This window comes from Strigops habroptila, chromosome 6 (genome assembly GCF_004027225.2).
Source record: "Strigops habroptila isolate Jane chromosome 6, bStrHab1.2.pri, whole genome shotgun sequence".
NCBI lineage: Eukaryota > Metazoa > Chordata > Aves > Psittaciformes > Psittacidae > Strigops > Strigops habroptila.
In genome coordinates this window covers 62,009,883-62,029,210 of record NC_044282.2, presented here as the reverse complement: position 1 = coordinate 62,029,210, position 19,328 = coordinate 62,009,883, and the positions used below count along the sequence as shown (strand labels likewise).

Sequence of the window (19,328 nt, the reverse complement as noted above, 5' to 3'; positions counted from 1 at the left end):
GATGCTGGAGAGGGGAAGGCACCCACACCACCCAGTGCATCCCTCCAAGGGTGCTCATACCCCCTGGATACAAGCTGAGAGGTGGGGTGGGTCTTACAGTCTGGACTTGCCTCCCTCTGTCCCACTCACACAGGGTGTTATGCCCAAGACTGGGGTTAAGCCTGGCTTTGCCACAGTGGCCTCAGTGACAAGCTGTGGCACTTCACCCCAGCAGCTTAAGGGTCTGGTTCCCACTGATTTGGGTCCAAAGCACAGCCCAGCCTTTCCTCAACGGGAAGGTGCACAACGTTAGAGCAGCATCCTCTGTGAACTCACAGCTGCCCCTCAGGTGCAGTCATAAAAAAATAAGAGATGGGAGAAAACAGAGTCATTTAAATCTCATTTTATTCCACTAAACCACATTATAAAGCTAAAGGAAATCAACAGATAACTTTTATCTAAGCATGCCAATTTTGGTAACACACAACTTTTATTAACAAGACGTTAAAGCACTGTTACAAGACAAGTTTTAAAGATCTGATGCAGACTTGAAGCATGACAGGGCACCAGCAAAGCTGCCCCATGCCCGAAGGGCAGGAAATAGCAGGTATAAAGGCACTGCTGGTGGGACATTTTCTGGTAAATTCAGTGCTCAGGCTCAGGGGTTGGGGGTTAACACAGCCCTGCTGAGGGCAGGGATTGCTGCTGGCAACAACTAAACCTCACCTCTGTCCCTCAATCCCTTTCAGCTTCTAACCCAAGGTCCTTTCCTAGCTGTAGTAAGCAGGAAAAAATTATGCTGCTTGGTCCCCTCTTTTTGGGATGTGCTGGATAACCCACAGGGCATTGCCCCCAACATACTGAGGTCTTGAAGATTTAATATAATGTCTAATCCCAGCTGTGAGACCTTTCCTGCACCCGTGGAGTTCTGTGGCACCAACCGCAGAGGTCAGCACTCAGACATGTCAGCAGGACAGTGCTGAGGGAAGAGTACCTGCAACAAGAGAGCCTGAAAGCCTCAAGGAAACATTGCTCAGGATTCACACAGGACCACTCGCTCCTCAGGGGGGTTCCCGGCAGTGGTGCAGCAGTCCATGGGTAACACTTGTGTTTTGAGATGAGCTCCTGCAGGCGGGGCAGCTGGGGGACCAGGGTGGCTTAGGGTGTTCCAGGCAGGCTTTATCCTGTGCTGCTGAAGGAGCGGAAGGCTTTGTGCAGGGGCATGCGGCGGAACAGGTCTGAGTGAGCTGCGGCTGTCTCTGTTAGAGATGCGGGAGCATCCACTGGCAGGGAGAAAGATGGATCAGTGGGGAAAGGAACACCATATTGCTAACAGAAAACTGTTTGCTTCTCATTCTTCCCCTGTCCTGAGGGAGTCTCTCGCTCTCCCATGCCTTAGTTTTTCTTCTCATAACCCTTCACCCTCCTTCCAGATCCTCCATGTCCTGTAGCTCCCCCACGGGATCTGATGGCTGCAGAAAGCAAGTGCCATAAGAAACACCCACTGCCAGAGGGTGAGGAAAGCAATGTGGGAGTCTCAGCCACCTCACCGCTCTCCTATCTATCTCAGAAGATGCTCATTGGATCGAGTCCAGAGGAGGCCACAAGGATGCTCCAAGGCCTGAAGCACCTCTCCTACAGAGACAGGCTGAGGGAGCTGGGTTTGTCATAGAATGGTCCAAACCATTCTGTGATTAAGACTGACAGCTTCTAAGTTTCTGGCTAGATTTGCTCGCCAGACTCTCCCACGTGCACAGAGCATGCTAACACAGGCCAGTCTCTGTCCGTGGGACTTGTGGAAACAGTGTCGTGATCCAGCTGGGACCATACCAGACTCTGTACTTCGAGTAACTGAAAGCCAGGAATGAGCAGCCTGTCCGTCTGAAATGATCCAGGCTTGCACTCAAACCTTTCCTTTCTCAGCCCCATTATATTTCCCTCCCTCCAGCCATTCCATCTTGCCAGTGTTGCAAGAGATCTGTGCTAGGGATGAATTACAACTGCTTCAAAACCCAGCACTAACTACACACAATTCCTTCTGTAACCTCTTCTCCCTCAGAAATATGACAGATTGCTCCCTTTTGTCCTTAAACTCAGCCAGAAAGAACCCCCACCCATCTGCAGAACCACAGTATGCTCTGCCCACCCCATCTCCCCCAGACAGACCCCTGCAGCGTCCGCTTACGTCTGCAGGAAACAATGACTTCAGTGGGGAGGCTGCAACAGAGATCACCGTAGAGCAGCCTCACGTTGAATGGAAAGGTCTTGCTTTTACTTGACACGTTGTAATTAAAGACCAGCAAGTTATACAAGGAGTTTCTCTGCAATGTTCCTTTTATCTGGTCTGAAAAGTGTTCCTGAAGGGACAAAGACAACTTCTGAAATGTGAAGCTAGGGAGTCCATCAGCACAGGGCTGGAGCTTGCCAGGCACAGTGCCCCCAGCACCAGCCTGGCATGCCTTTGAGCAGTCCTTGCATGGGAAAGACTTAAATAAACCAGTGTTCATAAGAGTTTAATAAACCCTTAAGCAATGTCCTCCAGCAGCTTTTTACAAGATCACAGCTATTTCAGCTTAGGGGCCTCTGGAGCTTGGCAGTAAATGTTAACTGACCCACCAGACAACACATAACTACATGACAATGGATGGAACTGAGTTTACAGCCATGTGGTGACTTGTGAAGTTCTGAAAACCAGAACTGTGAGGCCTCCACATAAGAACCTCCCCCACCCCAGCCCAGCACGTCAGACTCATAACATTTGGTGTAGCACAGGGAAAAGGATGGGTGAAGAGCATTGCTGCAGCCCCTGGTACCTGTAACTGGTCTGCTTGGTACCTCCTCCCAGCATAAGCATTGAGCTGGTCAGACAGGACAGACAAGAAGCGCCTGATGTCCGTCTGCAAGTACTGCTCGGCGATCTGCTTCAGGGGGATGAAGGCGGGGACCGAGTGGCGGTAAATCTTCACTTCTGACTTGGTGAGCAGGTCCAGGTAGTAAGAACCCAAGTAGGTGCCCTCGTAAGCCGTGCTGATGCAGAAGCACACTCCCCGCCTGGTCAGCTTCGCACCGATCCCTTGGGTCCAGAGAGAGAGAGCTTTACTCAGCAGGGCTTTAACTCACTGCCACGGGACAGCTTTGTTGGAGCAACACAGGCTGCATGAGGTGCTGTGTCCTCTTCCTAGGCTAGCTCAGGGACGTGCAAGAGTTTAGAGACACAAAACACAGAAACTTTGGACATAAGGGACCTCTCATGAATTCAAACAGCTTAATGGTAGCTTAAATTCCCAACAACCCAGTTATGCTGCCAATTCCAAATATGGTCCTGGCTCCAACATGACAGGGAGAGCAGGGTGTGCTGGGTGAGGAAGGCAGTGCTTGGCTGTCCCAAGGAGAGCAGCAGGAATGCTCTTGGCAGGGCTCAGCCCACTTGCATCAGGCAGGACTCACATCCTTGCACTGTCCAGAACAAAGGTGACTCTTTTTGGAAACCAACGTTTTTTAACAGCCCAGGAGCAGACGAAAAGAGGGTGCCGACCTCACAGGCTTGCTTCGAAGACCCAGAGCACTAGCTACTTCAACTGCCTAATTCCCAAAGATTTCATTCCTAAAGTAGTTACACATTTTCCACGATCCAAGTCTTAGTCTGAATGATGTGGTTCAGTAAATAACAATTCCTGCAACATCCCAGGGGCCTCCTGTGAAAGGCAGGGAACTACAAAGTTACTGCTCTTCCAGCTGTTTCAGACTCTGAAGGCTTCAAGCACAAGAGCAGCAGCATTCACAGGGCAGTTACACTTCACATCAGGCCCCGTTTCCAAAATTTAGCGCCCTAGAAATGCAGCCATTGGCAGAACACACACAAATCTCGAGATGTTACCTGTGAGGTAAAAGACCTGCAGCATGGCCTGAAGGCTTTTTATCTTCCACTGTAAAACAGCCCGAGGACTGAACTGTGCTGGATCTGACGCGGGTCCTTCTTTCTCAAGTTGCTACAAAAGCCAGAAGAGAAGAGAGGTCAGAAATCACTGACACAAATATGTCATCTGCACGGAACAGGATACGGAGAAATAATAACCTAGCTCTGAGAAAAGCAAGACAGCATTTTCAAGCAGAAAAGGGGAGAAATGAAGCAGAAGAGGGGGGAAGAACTCAAGAAAAGAGTTCAGAAACAGCCCCAAAACCTCCAAGCAAGTAGACACAACAGTTGTGGACCACATGGCATTGAAAACAGGGGACACCAGGACTGTGTTTCACTTAAAAAAGGAAAATAAAAAAATGATATGATTCTATATGAGGATCCTCAGTTAATCCACCCTCTGAGAGCAGGAACAAACCAGAGCCCTCTGCCAGATCTCTGCAGTGAGCCCTTTCTCACCCTCTTTTCCTGCAGATCCAATTTAGCCCGTAGCTCATCCCTCTGGAGTCTCAGCTCCTTCACTCTCGCTTTCAGCCTGGCCAGCTTCTCTTCTTGCAGCAACTCTTCCTCTTCCTTCAGGGCTGCCTCGTGATCCCGCATCTCCAGCATCTCCAGGTGAGCAAACACTGGTGTGACGAAAAGCGCGCTCAAAATTCCAGACTGGGATTAACAGTGGTCTGCACAGTGCAACCCAAAACGAAGTAGGTCCAGTGCAGATGCATAAAGAAAGCACTTGCAATAACTTTTCAGAGAGGGAGAGGGCAGGCAAACATCTGGTGAAGAGGCTTTGGGAAATTTGGGACCCCAAAGAGTTTTGGTCAATGGCTTGATGTCCAAGTGAAAGCAAGTGGCATTTCTCAGGGCTCGGTGCTGGGACTGAGCTGTGTGGTGCAGCTGACACGCTGGAGGGCAGGGATGCCATCCAGAGGGACAGGGACAGGCTGGAGAGGTGGGAGAGTGCAAACCTCATGGAGTTCAACAAGTCCAAATGCAAGGTCCTGCACATGGGTTGGGGCAATCCCAAGCACAAATACAGGCTGGGGGAGACTGGATTGAAAGCAGCCCTGAGGAGAAGGACTTGGGGGTGTTGCTCAATGAGAAGCTCAACATGACCCAGCTTCAGTGAGTGCTTGAGCCCAGAAACCAACCGTGTCCTGGGCTGGTGATGCACACCAGCAGCGTGACCAGCAGGTCGAGGGAGGGGATTCTCCCCCTCTGCTCTGCCCTGGTGAGACACCCCCTGCAGTCCTGCATCCAGCTCTGGGGCAACACCACGAAGGACATGGAGCTGTTGAAGTGACTCCAGAGGAGGCCATCAAGATGCTGTGAGGGCTGGAGCACCTCTGCTATGGATACAGGCTGAGAGAGCTGGGCTTGTTCAGCCTGGAGAAGAGAAGGATCCAGGGAGACCTCAGAGCAGCTCCAGTGCCTAAAGGGGCTGACAAGAAAGCTGGAGAGGGGCTTTTGACAAGGGCCTGCAGGGGCAGGATGAGGGGGAATGGCTTTAAACTGACAGAGGGGAGATTGAGATGAGATCTTAGGCAGAAGTTGTTCCCTGTGAGGGTGGCGAGGCGCTCGCACAGGGTGCCCAGAGAAGCTGTGGCTGCCCCATCCCTGGCAGTGTTCAAGGCCAGGTTGGACACAGGGGCTTGGAGCAACCTGCTCTAGCGGGAGGTGCCCCTGCCCATGGCAGGGGGTTGGAACTGGATGAGCTTTAAGGTTCCTTCCAACCCAAACCAGTCTGTGATTCTATGAATTTTAAAAGGCAAGTCTGAGTGCCAGCAGACCTTAAACACCGAGGCGCCCATATGAGATAGCTACGCTTCAGAAAAGCAAATGCACCTATCCTGTTCCCAAGAGATACAGAATTCCAAGTTTTACTTCTAACCCAGTACACAGAGCAGTGAAGTGACTTCTCTAAAGCTCCCATACTCTAAATTTGCCAGAAGTGACTCAGAGAGCCAGGGCTCCCTTCTGGCAGCAAGGATTTTAGGGCTCACTCCTCCAGGAAGACACACTTTGCACTCAGATGTCCCGCCGCAGACAGCTCACCATCCGACGCATACACTTTCCCTTCCTCCATCTTCCCTCGCTGCTTCCCTGCGAGTGACGAGGCAGCCGCCAGCCTTCCTTGGCCACGCTCCAACCCTTGAGAAGCGGCGACGTGGAGGCAGAGAGAGCTCTTCCCCAGGAAACCTTCCTCCTGCTGCTGCAACGGGACTCCCGTGAAGCGCCGAAGGCCGGTCTAGCAGGCACAACCCCACGTTGTGGGGTTCAGGCCCGATGGCTGAAACGACACATTTGAACACACTGTTTTCCTTGAGCCGCCATTTTAAACCAGCCCCTCAGGAAATATCCCCCCGGGACGGACGCGATCCGCGGGCCATGGGAGAGCCGCCACAGCGCCGGGGGGCACCGGGACCCCGGGGGACCGCGCTGAGGGACAAAGGGGGAGCCGGGGAGCTCCGCGCCAGGGCGCCGGGGTGACCCCGCCGAGGGACCCCCCGGCCCCGCCCAGCCCGGCCCGGCCCCACAGCAGATCCCACCTCACCGCAACGCCCGGCGCTCGAACTGCGCGCCTCAGCGCAGCCGGAAAAGACGTCACCACGTCGCCTCTCCGTTTGCCGTACAATAAAATGGCGGCGGCCGCGCTGCCTCTCGGCAAGCGCCACCCCGCCTCCCAGTAGGCTGTTGCGGTGCCGTACGGCAGCATGGCGGCGTCCGGAGCGGCAGCGGCGCTGGTGCAGTATGTGGTGCTGCGGGGGGACCTGGCCCGGCCGCCGCGGTCGTGGCCGCTGGGCGCGGTGGTGGCGCAGGGCTGTCACGCCGCGCTGGCCGCCTCGCATACGCACCGCGAGCACCCCGACACCCGCGCCTACCTGGAGCTGGGCGGTGCTATGCGTACCGTCGTGCTGGAGGTGCGCGGGGCATGCTGGGAGCGCCGCCGCAGCGTGGCGGCCTCCGTGGGGCGGGCTCGGCGGAGCCGTGAGTGGCTGGTGAGGGACGATGGGTCTGCGGGGGTACCATGGCTCTGTGGGGGCACCCCCGGCCCCAGAGGGAAGGGGGAGGTCGGCTGTCACCCGCCTTACCCGGGGACTGAACTGCACAGCAGCCGCTGGGTGAGGGGGAGCTCGGGGCAGCCCCTGTGTGATGCAGGTTGGGCAGAGCTGTTCACCGAGCCAGGGCAGCTCGCCGGGGCAGAACCTGCGGTGGTGAAGGCTCACAACCTGTGCTGGCTCACAACCCCTGTCTCCTGCCCCCAGCGCTTGCAGTGCGGCCATGGGCAGCGAGAGCAACCTGCTTCTGGGGTGAGAGATAAAGGGCATTGTCCGTCCTAAACCTGTGCAGGCAGCCGGCTGCCTCCCTGCCCTGTCCCCAGCACAAGCTGCCTTGATTTGCCTCTTCCCCACGGCTCCTGCAGGCACCCAGCGCTGCCTCCCACCCAGCCCTCACAGCACGCTCTGTCTCTCCCCAGGCTCCAGATGAGGCTGCCCTGACGGCACTAGCAGAGACCCTGAAGCACCACAGCATTGACCACGAAGTGTGGACTGAGCAGCCGGAGAACACAGCCACCTGCCTGGCGCTTAGGCCCTACCCGAAGGACCAAGTGCACCAGCACCTGAAGAAATTTAAGCTGTTGAAGTGACTGGGCATGGACAGCTCTACTCCTGGGCCAAAGCTGAGCTCACCCCTGGGTGGGTGCTGGGAGGAAAGCTGCTGTGCCTCAGGAATGCTAATGCTCAGCAGCAGGTAGTCTTCTTGCGTGGTGACAGCAGTTACAGTGTGAAACATCTCTTTGGTGGGGAGGATTAAATGTTACTCTGTGCAGAATGTGACTATGTGTTATATTAACGTGCTGTCTGTGAGCCATCAGCGTGCTTGTACATCTGCCCCCTGCAGTGTGAGCAACGTTTTAGGTTCAGCTGCATTTGAAAAGCTCTCTGCTGCTTTTTAGGGCTGAGCTTTCCCTTGAGCAGCTCTTCGAGCTTTCCTGTTGCCCAAGGAAGTCATAAATGCCCCATCCCTGGCAGTGTTCAAGGCCAGCTTGGACAGAGCTTTGGGTGACATGGTCTAGTGTGAAGTGCCCCCGCCCACGGCAGGGGGTTGGAACTGGATGATCTTCAGGTCCTTTCCAACCCAAACTACTCTATGATCCTCATGGCTGCTTTCCCGGTGCTCGAGCTCCACAAGCTGCACACGCGGTCTCCCAGTCCTGCCCAGGGATGCTGGCAGTGTTCCCGGTGCCTCTCCCACCTCCGCCCCTCGCTCCGGGGCTCTGGACCCATGCCGGATACCCTCTTCCTCCGCGCACCAGCGGGTCCCGGTTTATCCGTGTTTCCACCCGCACCGAACCCCTGCCCGGAGCCGTGCGAGCAGCAGGCGGCAGCATCGAGCCGGGACTCGCTGCGCACCCCGCGCTGCCTTTACAGTAAAAACGTTTGAAACGAGCCACTTGGTTAACAAAGTGCATTGTCAGCTAGAAGTGCGTGTGCCCCAACTCTCCCCGTCCCGGTCGTGCTGCTAATGCCACTCATCACCCCCAATTTTCCCTTTTTCCAGCGCTGAAGGTGAATGTGGAGCAGCTCCTCATGGCTTTGAACTCAGAGGCCGTGCACTGGCAGGACTAACCACGCACACACCGTGTCTGTATTTTCTCTACAGCACTTTGGGATTTAAGAGGCCACCAAAACGCTGTGCAGTGGCTGATTTCCAGCTTCCCAGCGTGATGAACCGTGGTGACAGAGGAGTTCCCAGTGTGAGGATGACCCCCTGCTGCCAACGCATTCGGCACCGCTCCGGCATCCCCATCGGCACAGAAACACCGAAACATTCGCTGGAAACTCTGGTTCTTTGTTTTGTTTGTTTCTTTTCTTATAACTCTTGCAAATGTCAGTCAATAAAGCCACACATTTTTCCACACACCAGCGCAATTTTTTGGGGGAGGGGGGGAAAACCCCTCCGTAGCCACCCTCCAATAAAAGTCAGCAGTAAATATTAAAAGCGACCCCGACTAAAAGAGAAGAAACCAAATTTATACAGAGCTCAGAGCTATTTACAGTGACAGGCTTGAGGGGGAAAAAAAATAAGCTGTCTCCCAGCAGAGAATTCAATTATTATTATTATTTTATTATTATTCTTTTAAATAGTTTAAGCTACCTCAGCTGTTAAACACAATCAAAGCAGAAACAACCGACTGCTTAATTTTATTTAATATTTAATCAGAAAATTTTATCTACAATAATTGACAGACCCCTCCCCCCATCCTTCCCCCTAAAAATTATTGCAGTTTTTTCCCCAAACTGTTCTGTTCTTGTCCTTTTTTTTTGTTTTTTGTTTTTTTTTCTTTGTCTTTTGTTGTGGTTTTTTTTTTTCCTCCTCCTGTTGCAATATACACATTATAGCCCCCCCCTCCCACCCCGTTTCGCTCGGAGGCCTGAAACCAGCATAAAACATGGAAAAAAACGGTGGGTCAAAATACTCTGGGTTTTGTCTTTTTTGTTTGGGTTTTTTTTTTTTTTTTTTTGTTTCTTTTTTTTCTTTAAAACCGACAAACTCACGATTGCTAGAAAAAGCTGATTGTACGCACAAGCGGGCTGGGGCGGAGGGGAGAGAAGGGCTTTTGTTGAAGCATGAATAACAAAAACGACTTTTCCCCGCACAAGTCCAGCGCCGATCCCCTTCCGTGCCCCGCGCCGAGACGTGATCAGTGACAGATCCAGCTGAAACTGAGATTGCTCTTCCTCCTCCTCCTCCTCCTGCCGCCGCCACAGTCCTCCAGCTGCCTTCTCCCCCTCCCCGCCTCCCCGAGAAACCTTCCTCCGGATTAAGAAGCCAGCAAAATGATTACAAAAATAAGAATCATCTGTAATTTTGGCTCGAGAAACCGACCGTCCCGCCTCGTCGCTTCGCCGACATCCAACGCTTTGTAAAATAAAAAGAGAAAAAAAAAAGGTGGGGGAAAAAAAAAAAAGGGGAGGGGAATATAAAGGGGAAAATAGAAGGGGGGGGGAAGAGGAAGGAGGGGGGAAAAGGAGAAGAGAGGGAAAAGCAGAAGAGGAGGAAAAAAGGGAAGAGGGAGAGGAAAAGGGGAAGAAGGAGGAAAAAAGGGGAGGAAAGGGGAAAAAAAGGGGAAGAGAAAAAGAAAAAGATGGGGGAAATCCCCCACCCCCCTCAGTGAAACATCCCCCCCCCTTTTTGCTCCAAACACTACGAGCTGAAGAATGGCTGCGGGTTGAGATATCAAAAATCTCAGAAAAATATATAATATATATATTTATATATCTCTGTACGTCTTCTTATTTAAATTTCACATTCCTCGAAAAGCGGTTATTCAGTCAGTAGCTGCTGAAGAAGGCTCTTCTGCTGGCCCGGTGGCGGCGGCGGCCCGGCGGCGTTCTTCGGGGTGCCCAAGGAAGCCGGCGGGTTGAGGTAGGGATCTCCTACCAGATTCACTGTACACTGTACGTCGGCAAAGACCTGAACCTGTTGTACCTGCTGGGACACAAAAGAGAAGAGAGGACTTAGCGGGGCCGGGGCAGGGGCCGGCGGCGGCGGATCTGGGTACTACGTGAAGTGGAAACTCACTAGAGACTTCCTCTAGTCTGGAGCCACCCCAGAGAAGAACTCTTCTGTCTTCTTGTCCTATAAAAAGAAAACCGCTGCAACTCATTCGGCTCTGCGAGGTTCATAACGTTGCTCATCCAAAAAAAAACAAAAAGAGGGGAAAAAATGGGACTTTTGGGGAAAAAACACCCCCAAAAAACCAGCCCAGCCTGGCGTCCCCTGGGTGGGGGGGAGCTGCAGTGTGGTGGCCGTGCCGGTGGTCGTGCCGCGGTGTGGGGTGGTAGTGCTGGTGAGCGAGGTCCAGCGCGGCTGTTTGATCAAAATTAAGAGCTTTGGTGTGTCTCAGTGGCGCTGCTGGCGTATCCCTATGGGCTCTGCGAAACCGTGGGAAGGGGGGGGGTGATGACGGGACACCGGCGGGTGTTGGAAGAGATGGGGATGAACCGGATCGTCCCCAGGACCAGGAGGCATCGGTGCCGGCGGGTGGCTGGGCACGCTTTGGTGGTGCTCAGAGGGACAGGCAGCATCCGGCAGCGCTGCCTGCAGGGGTGGGTGCAGCCCCTGGAGCTTCCCCCATCCAAATTCCCTCAATCCACCACGCTTTAACGTGGTGGCCTGGCTGCATCCCGGTGGCGCAGGGGCCAGCAGCAGCTCCGGTGATGGCCGAGCCTAGGAAAGAAACCGTCCCCCCTTGCTGTCAGCCCGGAGCTGGGGTGAGGAGCGTTTAACACCAACACTGAAGTTATTTTTCCAGCTCAGCTGCGGTGTCACCGCTCTTCCACACCAGCGAGGAGGCTGAAAGCGCTCACGGCAACGGTGTGAGTTTTGATGTAAAGAGGGTTGGTGAGCGGTGCCAGCGTCCCCAGGGGCTGCTGTCACCCAATGCTGTCAGGACCATGGTGGCTTCAACCCAACTGGGGCCAGCCCCAGCAGAAACCAAGCGTGCTGAGCCAGCATGGCTGGTGACCCGTCAAACTCCTTGGGGTACCTGAGATGTGCTTAGCAGTTTCTTACTGACCTGCGCCCCATCTGCTTCTGTTTTCAAAAGGTCAGTGGAGGAAAGCTGGTTGCAGTAAAGGCCCGCGGGTCTCAGCGCCGGGTCATTTACCTGTCAAAAGCAAGATCCAGGCTCAGCCGGGGCTCCTGGATGCTGGAGGGGCACTAGCTGCCCTCTCGAGCTGAGTTTTGGGGGGATTTGGGGAGGGGATGCTCAGGGATGGGGCAGTGCTGGGGGACTGTGCTGCCAGCATCCTCCAAGCACTGTGGCCTGTAGGGTTTTGGGACATTGGTGGGGGGATTCCAGTGGACCTGTTTCACTTTTCCCCCTACTTTCTGAACCTTTGCCTGGTGCCACTGCTGGCTCTGGGGGCATCTCACCCCCAGGGAGTGTGAAATGCCACCCAACTGCTCAGTGAGAGGGGCAAATGCCGCCAGCTCAGCCTGTGCACTGCGGCCAGCTCATGGGAGGGACCAGCCCTCTTCCTTGCCGAGCCCTTTGGCTTCTCCCCAGGGAGGCTGCAAGCTGGAGCCCACAAAGTCCTGCATAAAACCAACAGGCCAGGAGCTTAATGGTGGTGAGACAAACCCCAGCAGCTAAAAAAGTTGGAGGCATCTCAGTCTGGCCTGGGGAGGATCTTGCAAAAGGTCCCATATCCAACCATTTCTATTCCCCAGTCCCAGTTTTTACAGCTCAGGGATGCATGGCTGCAAACACACCCACCTTGCCCACGGCAAGGGCTGCAGGTGTGGGAGATGCTTGGCACAGCCCTGCACTGCTTGAGGACACAGGGGACACACTGGTGGTCCTGGGATCTAGCACAGTGGCAATGCCAGCACAGACAGGCAGACCTTTGCTGCTTTCCCTTTGGACACTCAGACCCCTAGGGCCAGAGGGGTGAATGCTAAACCCCTGTGAGCTGGCTCAGCATCCCAGGGGCAGGAATGACATGGAACTGACCTGTTCCGAGCACATGGAGTTCATCCCAGGCATCTGCAGTGAGTTCATCTGCATCTGTCCAGCCATGGGGTTCATGTTCTGGACGTTGGTGTTTCCTCCGGCCATGGAGACAGTGATGCTCATGTTGTTGTACATGCCCTGCTGAGCAGGCGCCGGCTGGCTCTGCCCCGCTTGGCTGAATACGCTGAGGGAGGGAGAAAAAAGCATTACCTGGGTGTACGTGGTGGGGAGAAGCATCTCGAGGTGTGGGCTGAGCCCCTGGGGTGGCCTGAGCTGCCACAGTAGCAGGCCTGCCTCTTGGTGAATGCCAAGAGTGCCCGTGGCAGAGAGCCAGTGGAGTGGGCAGGAGCCCTGCTGGTCCTCGGGACAATGGGAGTGACAGGGGGACATTGGAGGTGCTGCTGACATGAACCATGGAGGCTGGAGGAAGGGAGGTGGCCACTGCAGAGACATCCACCCTCTGCTCCCACTGTAGCAGGAGGCTCCTCAGTGTGATGGGGTAGAGCTGGTGGAACACCAGTGCCAAGAGAGGGATTGTTATGGGGCTTTGGGCTGCATTAAAGGTCAGACAGACGCAAAGCCCCGGTTGATGTGACACTGAGTTCACCCCTTCACGCTCCTTCCAGTGCCCTCCTCAACACCCAACCATCCCCACAGCTGCTCCAGGCAGAGGGACGCTCTCCATCGCAAAGCATGAAGCATCCCAGCTCCAACAGAGCTCCCATTTCATTCCATCCAGCCCAGTAAACCTCCCGCTCTGTGCCGCTGGACCAGGGCAGGCTGGCTGGGTTATCTGGACAGATCCAAGGCACAAAGCAAGGCACCCCACGTGAGCTTTTGTGTTTCCCCCTCTGCCCCATTTCTGGAGATCTGAAGCTCAAACCTGACTCATGCAAAAAAGGCAACAAGTCTGGTGACTCTTCCATAAGTTAAAGCTGGGCACATCTTAGGAGGGTCATGCAGTGACTTGGGACTGCTGGTCTTGATTTGATTTATTGCTGTGCTTTCTAAGGCCACTTTCATGAGACATAATTAAGCCACTTGTTTAATTAAAAATGAAAGACATGCTTCATGTCTTCCTCAACACAAACGCTCATTCATTTAAACACTGGGGGCTTCTGGCTGCCTCCAAGCTGAGGCAAAGACAAGAGCCTGGGTTTATGGTGACTTTTGGAGTATGTCATGGTGGGAGAACACAGCCTGAGCTCAGCAAGTGTCCTCAGCCAGGTGTCCCCTTAGGCACCACTGCCCCTGCAAGGGGGTGATCATCACCTCAGTGTCACTGTGCCACCTCCTCTGCGTGTGTGTGTGTGTGACCCGTGTGCTCCAGGTTAACCCCACCATGATCTTACTTGCTATTCCCCATGGCTCCTTGCTGCCAGGTCTTCATGTCAGGCGACTGGTAGCCTGGTGTTGGCGGAGCCGGCTGCAGCATGGGGCTTTGCGAAGGAGGGAGCTGGGGTGACATCAGGGGGCTGCTGGGGCTGAGTGATGGAGCAAAGGCGGGTTCACTTTGCTGACCCATGCCTGGGGAAGGACAGACAGTGTCAGCGGTGGCCAGACCCATGCCCTCAGCCCTGATTCCCTCCTCCTCCCTCGCAACTGCTGGCATCAAACCAGAAGCATCAGCCGTGACTTTCGGTCTCGCAGTCTCTGGTTTTCATTTTGAGCAGCTGTATTGCTCAAATGCAAATATTTCAGGGATGAAGGAGCAGGGAAACCCCCCTCAAGTGGTTTCCATCAGCAGGTGTTCCTCTTTAGCATCACACCTGGCTGGAAAATAGCCAGGGTAATGATGAGATGATGCCAAAGGGGGTTCCTGCAGGGCTATCGCAGCCACTGAATAGTTTTTTCTACTCGTCAGTGGTGCTTCACTGTGAGGACGTTCAAGACAGTGCCCATCTGTACTGGCTCATCTCTCAGGAGCTTGGTGCCCACACAAGAGGCATAAGATGCCTGCAGCTAATTTCAGCCATCCCAGCTAGGCTTTGGCTTTTTTTAGAGCACAGATATTTCAGGAAGGGAAATTTAGAGGACTGCCTTGCAGTTTTTCCAAGGAAAAAGTTGTGGAATTATTTTCCCAAACAATAGCTGTTGGGTTTTTTTTTGAGATTCAACCAGAAAAGGCCCCCTTGGGAGGTGGAAACCAGAGAGCAGGCCAGCACGCAGGCTGGGTGAGATGGCTGGGGATGAAGCCGGATGGCTTTCCAGTGCAACCAACCGATCAACGTACCCGATCCTGAATACTGGAAGATGTTCTGCTGCATCTGGGGGGTCATCCCGGCGCCGAACTGCCCTCCGACGCCGCCCATCATCCCCCTGTTCACCATGCTGCTGCGGTTAGCCAGCGCGGCGGCCTCGGGGTTGGATGCTAGCGGCGAGAAGGGGCTGGTGGAGGTGGGAGGGTTTCCCGGGGTTGTACCGTAGTTTGGGGGGTAAGGGAACTGCTGTGGGGGTGCCTGGGGCAAGCGAGCGGCTCCGATCTGTACTGGGAGCCCGGCGGAGGGCGGGAGGTTGTTTCCGAAGCTTTGCTGTCTCATCAGGATGGCTCGCTGCTGCATGAGCTGCCGCTGCCGGTGCTGCTGGCTGTAGAGCTCGCGCTGCCGCTGGGCCAGCATCTGCGCATTGAGGGGAGGCTGCGGGGAAGGAAGGGGGATGCCCCGGTTATCACCCTCCAGTTCTGGCAGATGGCTCAGAACACCCCCAGCCGCAGGTGCTCCCCTTCTCCAGCTCGGGGAGCCTGTCCTCCCTTTGCAAGGAAAGCTGGAAAAGCCCCAGAATGCTGTGAACTGGCTCATTTGCAGGGCAGAGCAGGTTGGAGGTGTTAAAGATCAGCCTCTGCATGTGTTGAATGGCAAAGCTCCAGGAGTGGGAGCACCACCTGAGCTGGGAAAACAGGCTCTCAGTCACCTGGCTGCTACCAACCACCCCTCTCTGCTCCAGGACTCCTTTGTGCCCTCACCGGGATACTCCCACAGACCAGAGCCTGGGATCCCTCACTTCAACTCTTTTGGTTGTGAGATGTTAAAAACCCCCCACCATTCCACAAGCTTATCCATCACCATGGGCTCATTGCCCCTATGGCGGAGCCAGATGTGTTAGAATTGATCACCTTAAAAAGCCTGACAGAGGCATCAGCAGCTGAAATCGGAGCTACAACAGGAATCATTCAGACCCCTTCTCTATCACTAATGCTCCCCACAGCTCATTAGGGATGTCACACCACTTCCCCAAACGCAGAAGCTTCTCCATTCTGACTGGAATAAAGTCACCAGAACTTGTTTGCACTTATCAACTTCTCACATCCAGAAGCTGTTTTATCCACTTTATTAGAAGCCAAATAAGAACTTTAAGGGCCTGGAGATTTGCAGGATCATTAAGAAGATTCACTAGAGATTCTGGTATTTAAAGGATGGCACCTATTTCCTAAAGCTCCTTCTCAAGGAAACACATTAGCACGTCCTTCTCTAAGCACTAATGAAGTATTCATACCTTAAGCAGGTGGAGGAGCTGGAATAAGGGTGAAGAAGATAAACCCAACCCACAGCAGCCCGTTTTGTAGCCACCTCTCTACATGCAGGAGAATTTCTCTTTCCCGTTAACAACAGAGAGGAGTGAGCCAGGCTGTGCTAAGAGAGGGGGCATGGGATTAACCCCCCATTTTTCCCATCTGGAGGACCATCCCACATTCCTCTCACCTGCGGTGTCATCTGCTGCTGCATCCCTGCCCGCATGTTGATGCCCACAGGGGAATTGGCTGCAAACTGGTTGAGGATCGCCTGCCGGTTTTGATGGATCAGCTGGAGGGGAGAAAAAAACACCCAGGGACATCATCAAAACTCCAGTGCATGAGCTTCCCACCTATCCAACCCCTTTCCACTGGGCTGCCTGGGCTGCAGGCAGGACCGAGGGTTCCTCCATCCCCCTGCCCACGGCCCTGCGATGTGGAGGGGGAAGAATTACCTGCTGCTGCCCCTGCAGCCGCTGCTGCAGCTGAAGTCGCAGCTGGTTGGGGGCCGTCGGGGGTCTGTTGAGCGTCTGCCGGGGCTGCATGGCCATGTTGGTGGGGAAGGCGCCGCGGGGCGGTGGTACCTGCACCGGCATGGGTCCAAAGGATGGCTTCTGCCTCACCATGCCGGGGAAGGCGCCGGGGAGGTTGGTGGTGGGAGAGGCGGAGGAGTAAGGCTGGGGGTACATGCCAGGTTTCTGCTCCATCATGAGTGGTGGGGTGGCTTGTTGGGGCTGGAACCGCTCCGTCAGGGCTTCCAGCCCACCGCCCTGGTGAAGGCAAAGGGGGAGAAAGCATCACTTTGGAGCTCCACCAAACACCGACCTCTTCTGTGAGAGCTCAGAGGGGATGAGGATGTGTCCAGCATGGGGCAGCTAGCTCATAAGGATGCTGCTGCCTGGAACCCTCATCCCCTGGGCCAGGCTCCAGCTGGAGTGAGTGCAAGTGCTGCATCAAGGAGGACATTAAACACCCACTCCCTGGGGCTTGGCAAACCTTAGAGGCATGGAAATAATTTCTTTTGGCTTGCTTGGGAGCAAAGACCAAGGCCAGGCTTTTAAGAAGGTTCAGGGCTCATCCCCCTGGGCTGGTGGGCGGTTTCAGGGTAGTGTAGGTGATGCTGCCTTCCTCTGCCTTCCTGCAGGGTCTGCTAGCACTGCTCATCTGGGCTCCAGACAGCAGCAGGCCTGGTTGGACAGACCCGAAGGCTTGGAGGATCGACCTGAATCACAGAATCATAGGATGATTTGGGTTGGAAACGACCTTAAAGATCATCCAGTCCCAAACCCCCTGCCACAGGCAGGGACACCTTCCACTAGACCAGGTTGCTCAGAGCCCCACCACACCTTCTCTGGGCACCCTGTGCCAAGGCCTCACCACCCTCACAGGGAAGAACTTCTGCCTAAGATCTCATCTCAATCTCCCCTCTGTCAGGTTAAAGCCATTCCCCCTTGTCCTGTCCCTACAGGCCCTTGTCAAAAGCCCCTCTCCAGATTTCTTGTCAGCCCCTTCAGGCACTGGAAGCTGCTCAAAGGTCTCCCCGGAGCCTCCTCTTCTCCAGGCTGATCCAGCCCAGCTCTTTCAGCCTGTCTCCATCGCAAAGGTGCTCCAGCCCTTAGAGCATCATAGTGGCCATGGGAAATAGTTTGTGCTCTCTCTCCTTTCCTATTTTTGTGCCGTTCAGAGGCTCAGCTGGAGGCAGAGGGTTCCACCTGTCCCAAGAGCACCTTGGACACAGCCATATCCAAGAGTGGGAACCATGGACCCCCAGGACTGGGAGCACTCATGCGAAGCACAGCTATCTTCCTGCCCTGCTCACAGACATCCTTTGCTAGGCTCCAATGGGAGACAGGACCTTTCGGTCTGTGGTACAGCCATTCCTATACAAATGATCCATTTTACAGCCAGAAGATAATTTCCACACCAGCGGATCACGATAAGAAGATATTCTGCACTGCTCTAGCTTGGCTCAGGCAGAGAAATGTGCTGTTTGAGCTATGAACCCATGGAGCAGTAACAACTCGGAGCCAGAAGCCTGAATCCGAGTCCTGCCAATTAAGAGAAAACTGCGTTAAGAGAAACCACACACACAACATGTCCCCAAATCCCACTGCCTTTGGTATTTGGGCAGATGGTGCTCATCAAAGGACTGAGGCTTGAAGGCAGGGATGAGGATATGGGAATGGTGGTGGGGAAAAATCTATTGCTTAGGATCAATTAGATAGAGCTTATACAGTTCAAGGACTGGATACTAGGACATAAACCAGCACCCGGCAATGGTCAGAAATGACAGACCTGTTGAAATGAGGTTTTTTTACTCTTCTCTCCCCAGACTACCCAGTTTCCAGCTCCCTCTTGGTTAAACTGGGTGTGGAACAATCCAGCACCCCATCCCACCATGGAGAAGACAATGGGTTTGGTGAAGTCAGGGGATGTGAACCCCTACCTGCCAAGAACACAGTCTGGAGGGGAACTACCAACATGTTTTCTTCCCAAAGATGCCTTTATGCTGACATGTTGTTTCTCTAAAGATGTATTTCAAGCAAATATTTCATAGAACTATTCAAAATATTTCTGAGGTTCAGCCGAAGCCATGGAAAAAGCCCAAGATTCCCATTAATTAAATGATCCCTGGATGGGAGAAAAGCTGGGTCAGGGTCCAAACATGAGATAATCCCCCCCAAGCTGGGTGCTCCTTGGCAGGGGAAGTGCCAGATTGGTGTGGGGATGCTTGGCAGCATCAGGGGCCATCTGAGGGCATCTCAATCCAGTGGTCCGATGCTGCTGGAGCCTGTCTGGTGCAGGAAAGGGTTGCTGGGGAGCTGTGCCAGCTGAGTCTGCAAAACCCTTGTGAAAACACTGAGCTGTTGCAGCTGCATCTTTGGCAAGAGCATCTCTGATGCAAGGCTGAAATCCCTACCCCTAACTTTCACAAATAAAAAAGGGCAGGTGGTGATTTTGGAGGCACAGCCTTGAGAAAAGGATGTGGGAAATACCTGAGTCGGGAATCAACTCACTTTCAGGTCCCTCAAATCGACAATGAAAAGATAAACCCTCGCAGTGGTGCAACACATGGCATCCCGCTGGGGCTGCAGGAGTTGATTTGCCACCTCCGGGCTCAAACGATGCAGGGTCAGGCCCAGAGCAGTCAGAGGGATTTGCTCTGAGAAGCTTCTTTCTTAGGACATCCCATTTATCAACAGGCTTTTGATTCTGTTTCTTGTTTTGGAAAAAGCATGTGTGCGAGTGTGTGAGTGCTACGGGACAAGGAAAAAGAAACCGCTTGAAGACAAGTCCCAAGCGATCCACCTCATTTTCCATGTGCCTTATGAGCTCCCCTGCAGCCAGCTTCCTCCCCCTGCCATGCCCTGTTATTCACGAAATCCTGGACCCTTCCGAGGCAT

At 54.1% G+C, this 19,328-nt stretch overlaps 3 protein-coding genes across 9 annotated transcripts in view; 1 reads left to right on the top strand and 2 right to left on the bottom strand.

Moving 5' to 3' along the window:
* Nucleotides 1-450: 450 nt before the first annotated feature.
* CENPO (centromere protein O) lies at nt 451-6,518 on the bottom strand. 2 transcript variants are annotated; one of them, XM_030491035.1, is made up of 7 exons: nt 6,442-6,518; nt 5,948-6,182; nt 4,355-4,521; nt 3,857-3,968; nt 2,793-3,052; nt 2,165-2,336; nt 451-1,262 (listed from the first exon to the last, which is right to left on the bottom strand). In XM_030491035.1, exons 2-7 carry the CDS (start codon nt 5,976-5,978, stop codon nt 1,159-1,161), a joined length of 846 nt encoding a protein of 281 aa, XP_030346895.1. In that variant the 5' UTR covers nt 5,979-6,182; nt 6,442-6,518; the 3' UTR covers nt 451-1,158. The 2 variants fall into 2 exon arrangements, with proteins under 2 accessions (XP_030346895.1, XP_030346894.1); XM_030491034.1 differs by having other exon boundaries at nt 6,447-6,518.
* PTRHD1 (peptidyl-tRNA hydrolase domain containing 1) lies at nt 6,509-7,731 on the top strand. 2 transcript variants are annotated; one of them, XM_030491037.1, is made up of 2 exons: nt 6,509-6,813; nt 7,371-7,731. In XM_030491037.1, the coding sequence occupies exons 1-2, from the start codon at nt 6,607-6,609 to the stop codon at nt 7,539-7,541; spliced, it is 378 nt and encodes a 125-aa protein (XP_030346897.1). In that variant the 5' UTR covers nt 6,509-6,606; the 3' UTR covers nt 7,542-7,731. The 2 variants fall into 2 exon arrangements, with proteins under 2 accessions (XP_030346897.1, XP_030346896.1); XM_030491036.1 differs by having other exon boundaries at nt 6,529-6,891.
* A 999-nt stretch (nt 7,732-8,730) lies between these two features.
* The window catches only part of NCOA1 (nuclear receptor coactivator 1), a 188,830-nt gene continuing 178,232 nt past the window's right edge, over nt 8,731-19,328 (bottom strand). The window contains exons 16-23 of one of the 5 annotated variants that reach the window (XM_030491033.1): nt 16,380-16,694; nt 16,115-16,216; nt 14,650-15,052; nt 13,769-13,943; nt 12,417-12,600; nt 11,478-11,567; nt 10,481-10,537; nt 8,731-10,387 (exon numbers count right to left, since the gene is read on the bottom strand). In XM_030491033.1, coding sequence (XP_030346893.1) covers nt 10,493-10,537; nt 11,478-11,567; nt 12,417-12,600; nt 13,769-13,943; nt 14,650-15,052; nt 16,115-16,216; nt 16,380-16,694 — 1,314 coding nt within the window. In that variant the 3' untranslated portion in view covers nt 8,731-10,387; nt 10,481-10,492. Of the gene's footprint in view, nt 10,391-10,480; nt 10,538-11,477; nt 11,568-12,416; nt 12,601-13,768; nt 13,944-14,649; nt 15,053-16,114; nt 16,217-16,379; nt 16,695-19,328 lie in introns of all 5 variants that reach the window. The other 4 variants (XM_030491032.1, XM_030491029.1, XM_030491031.1 and 1 more) reach the window with 4 other exon arrangements.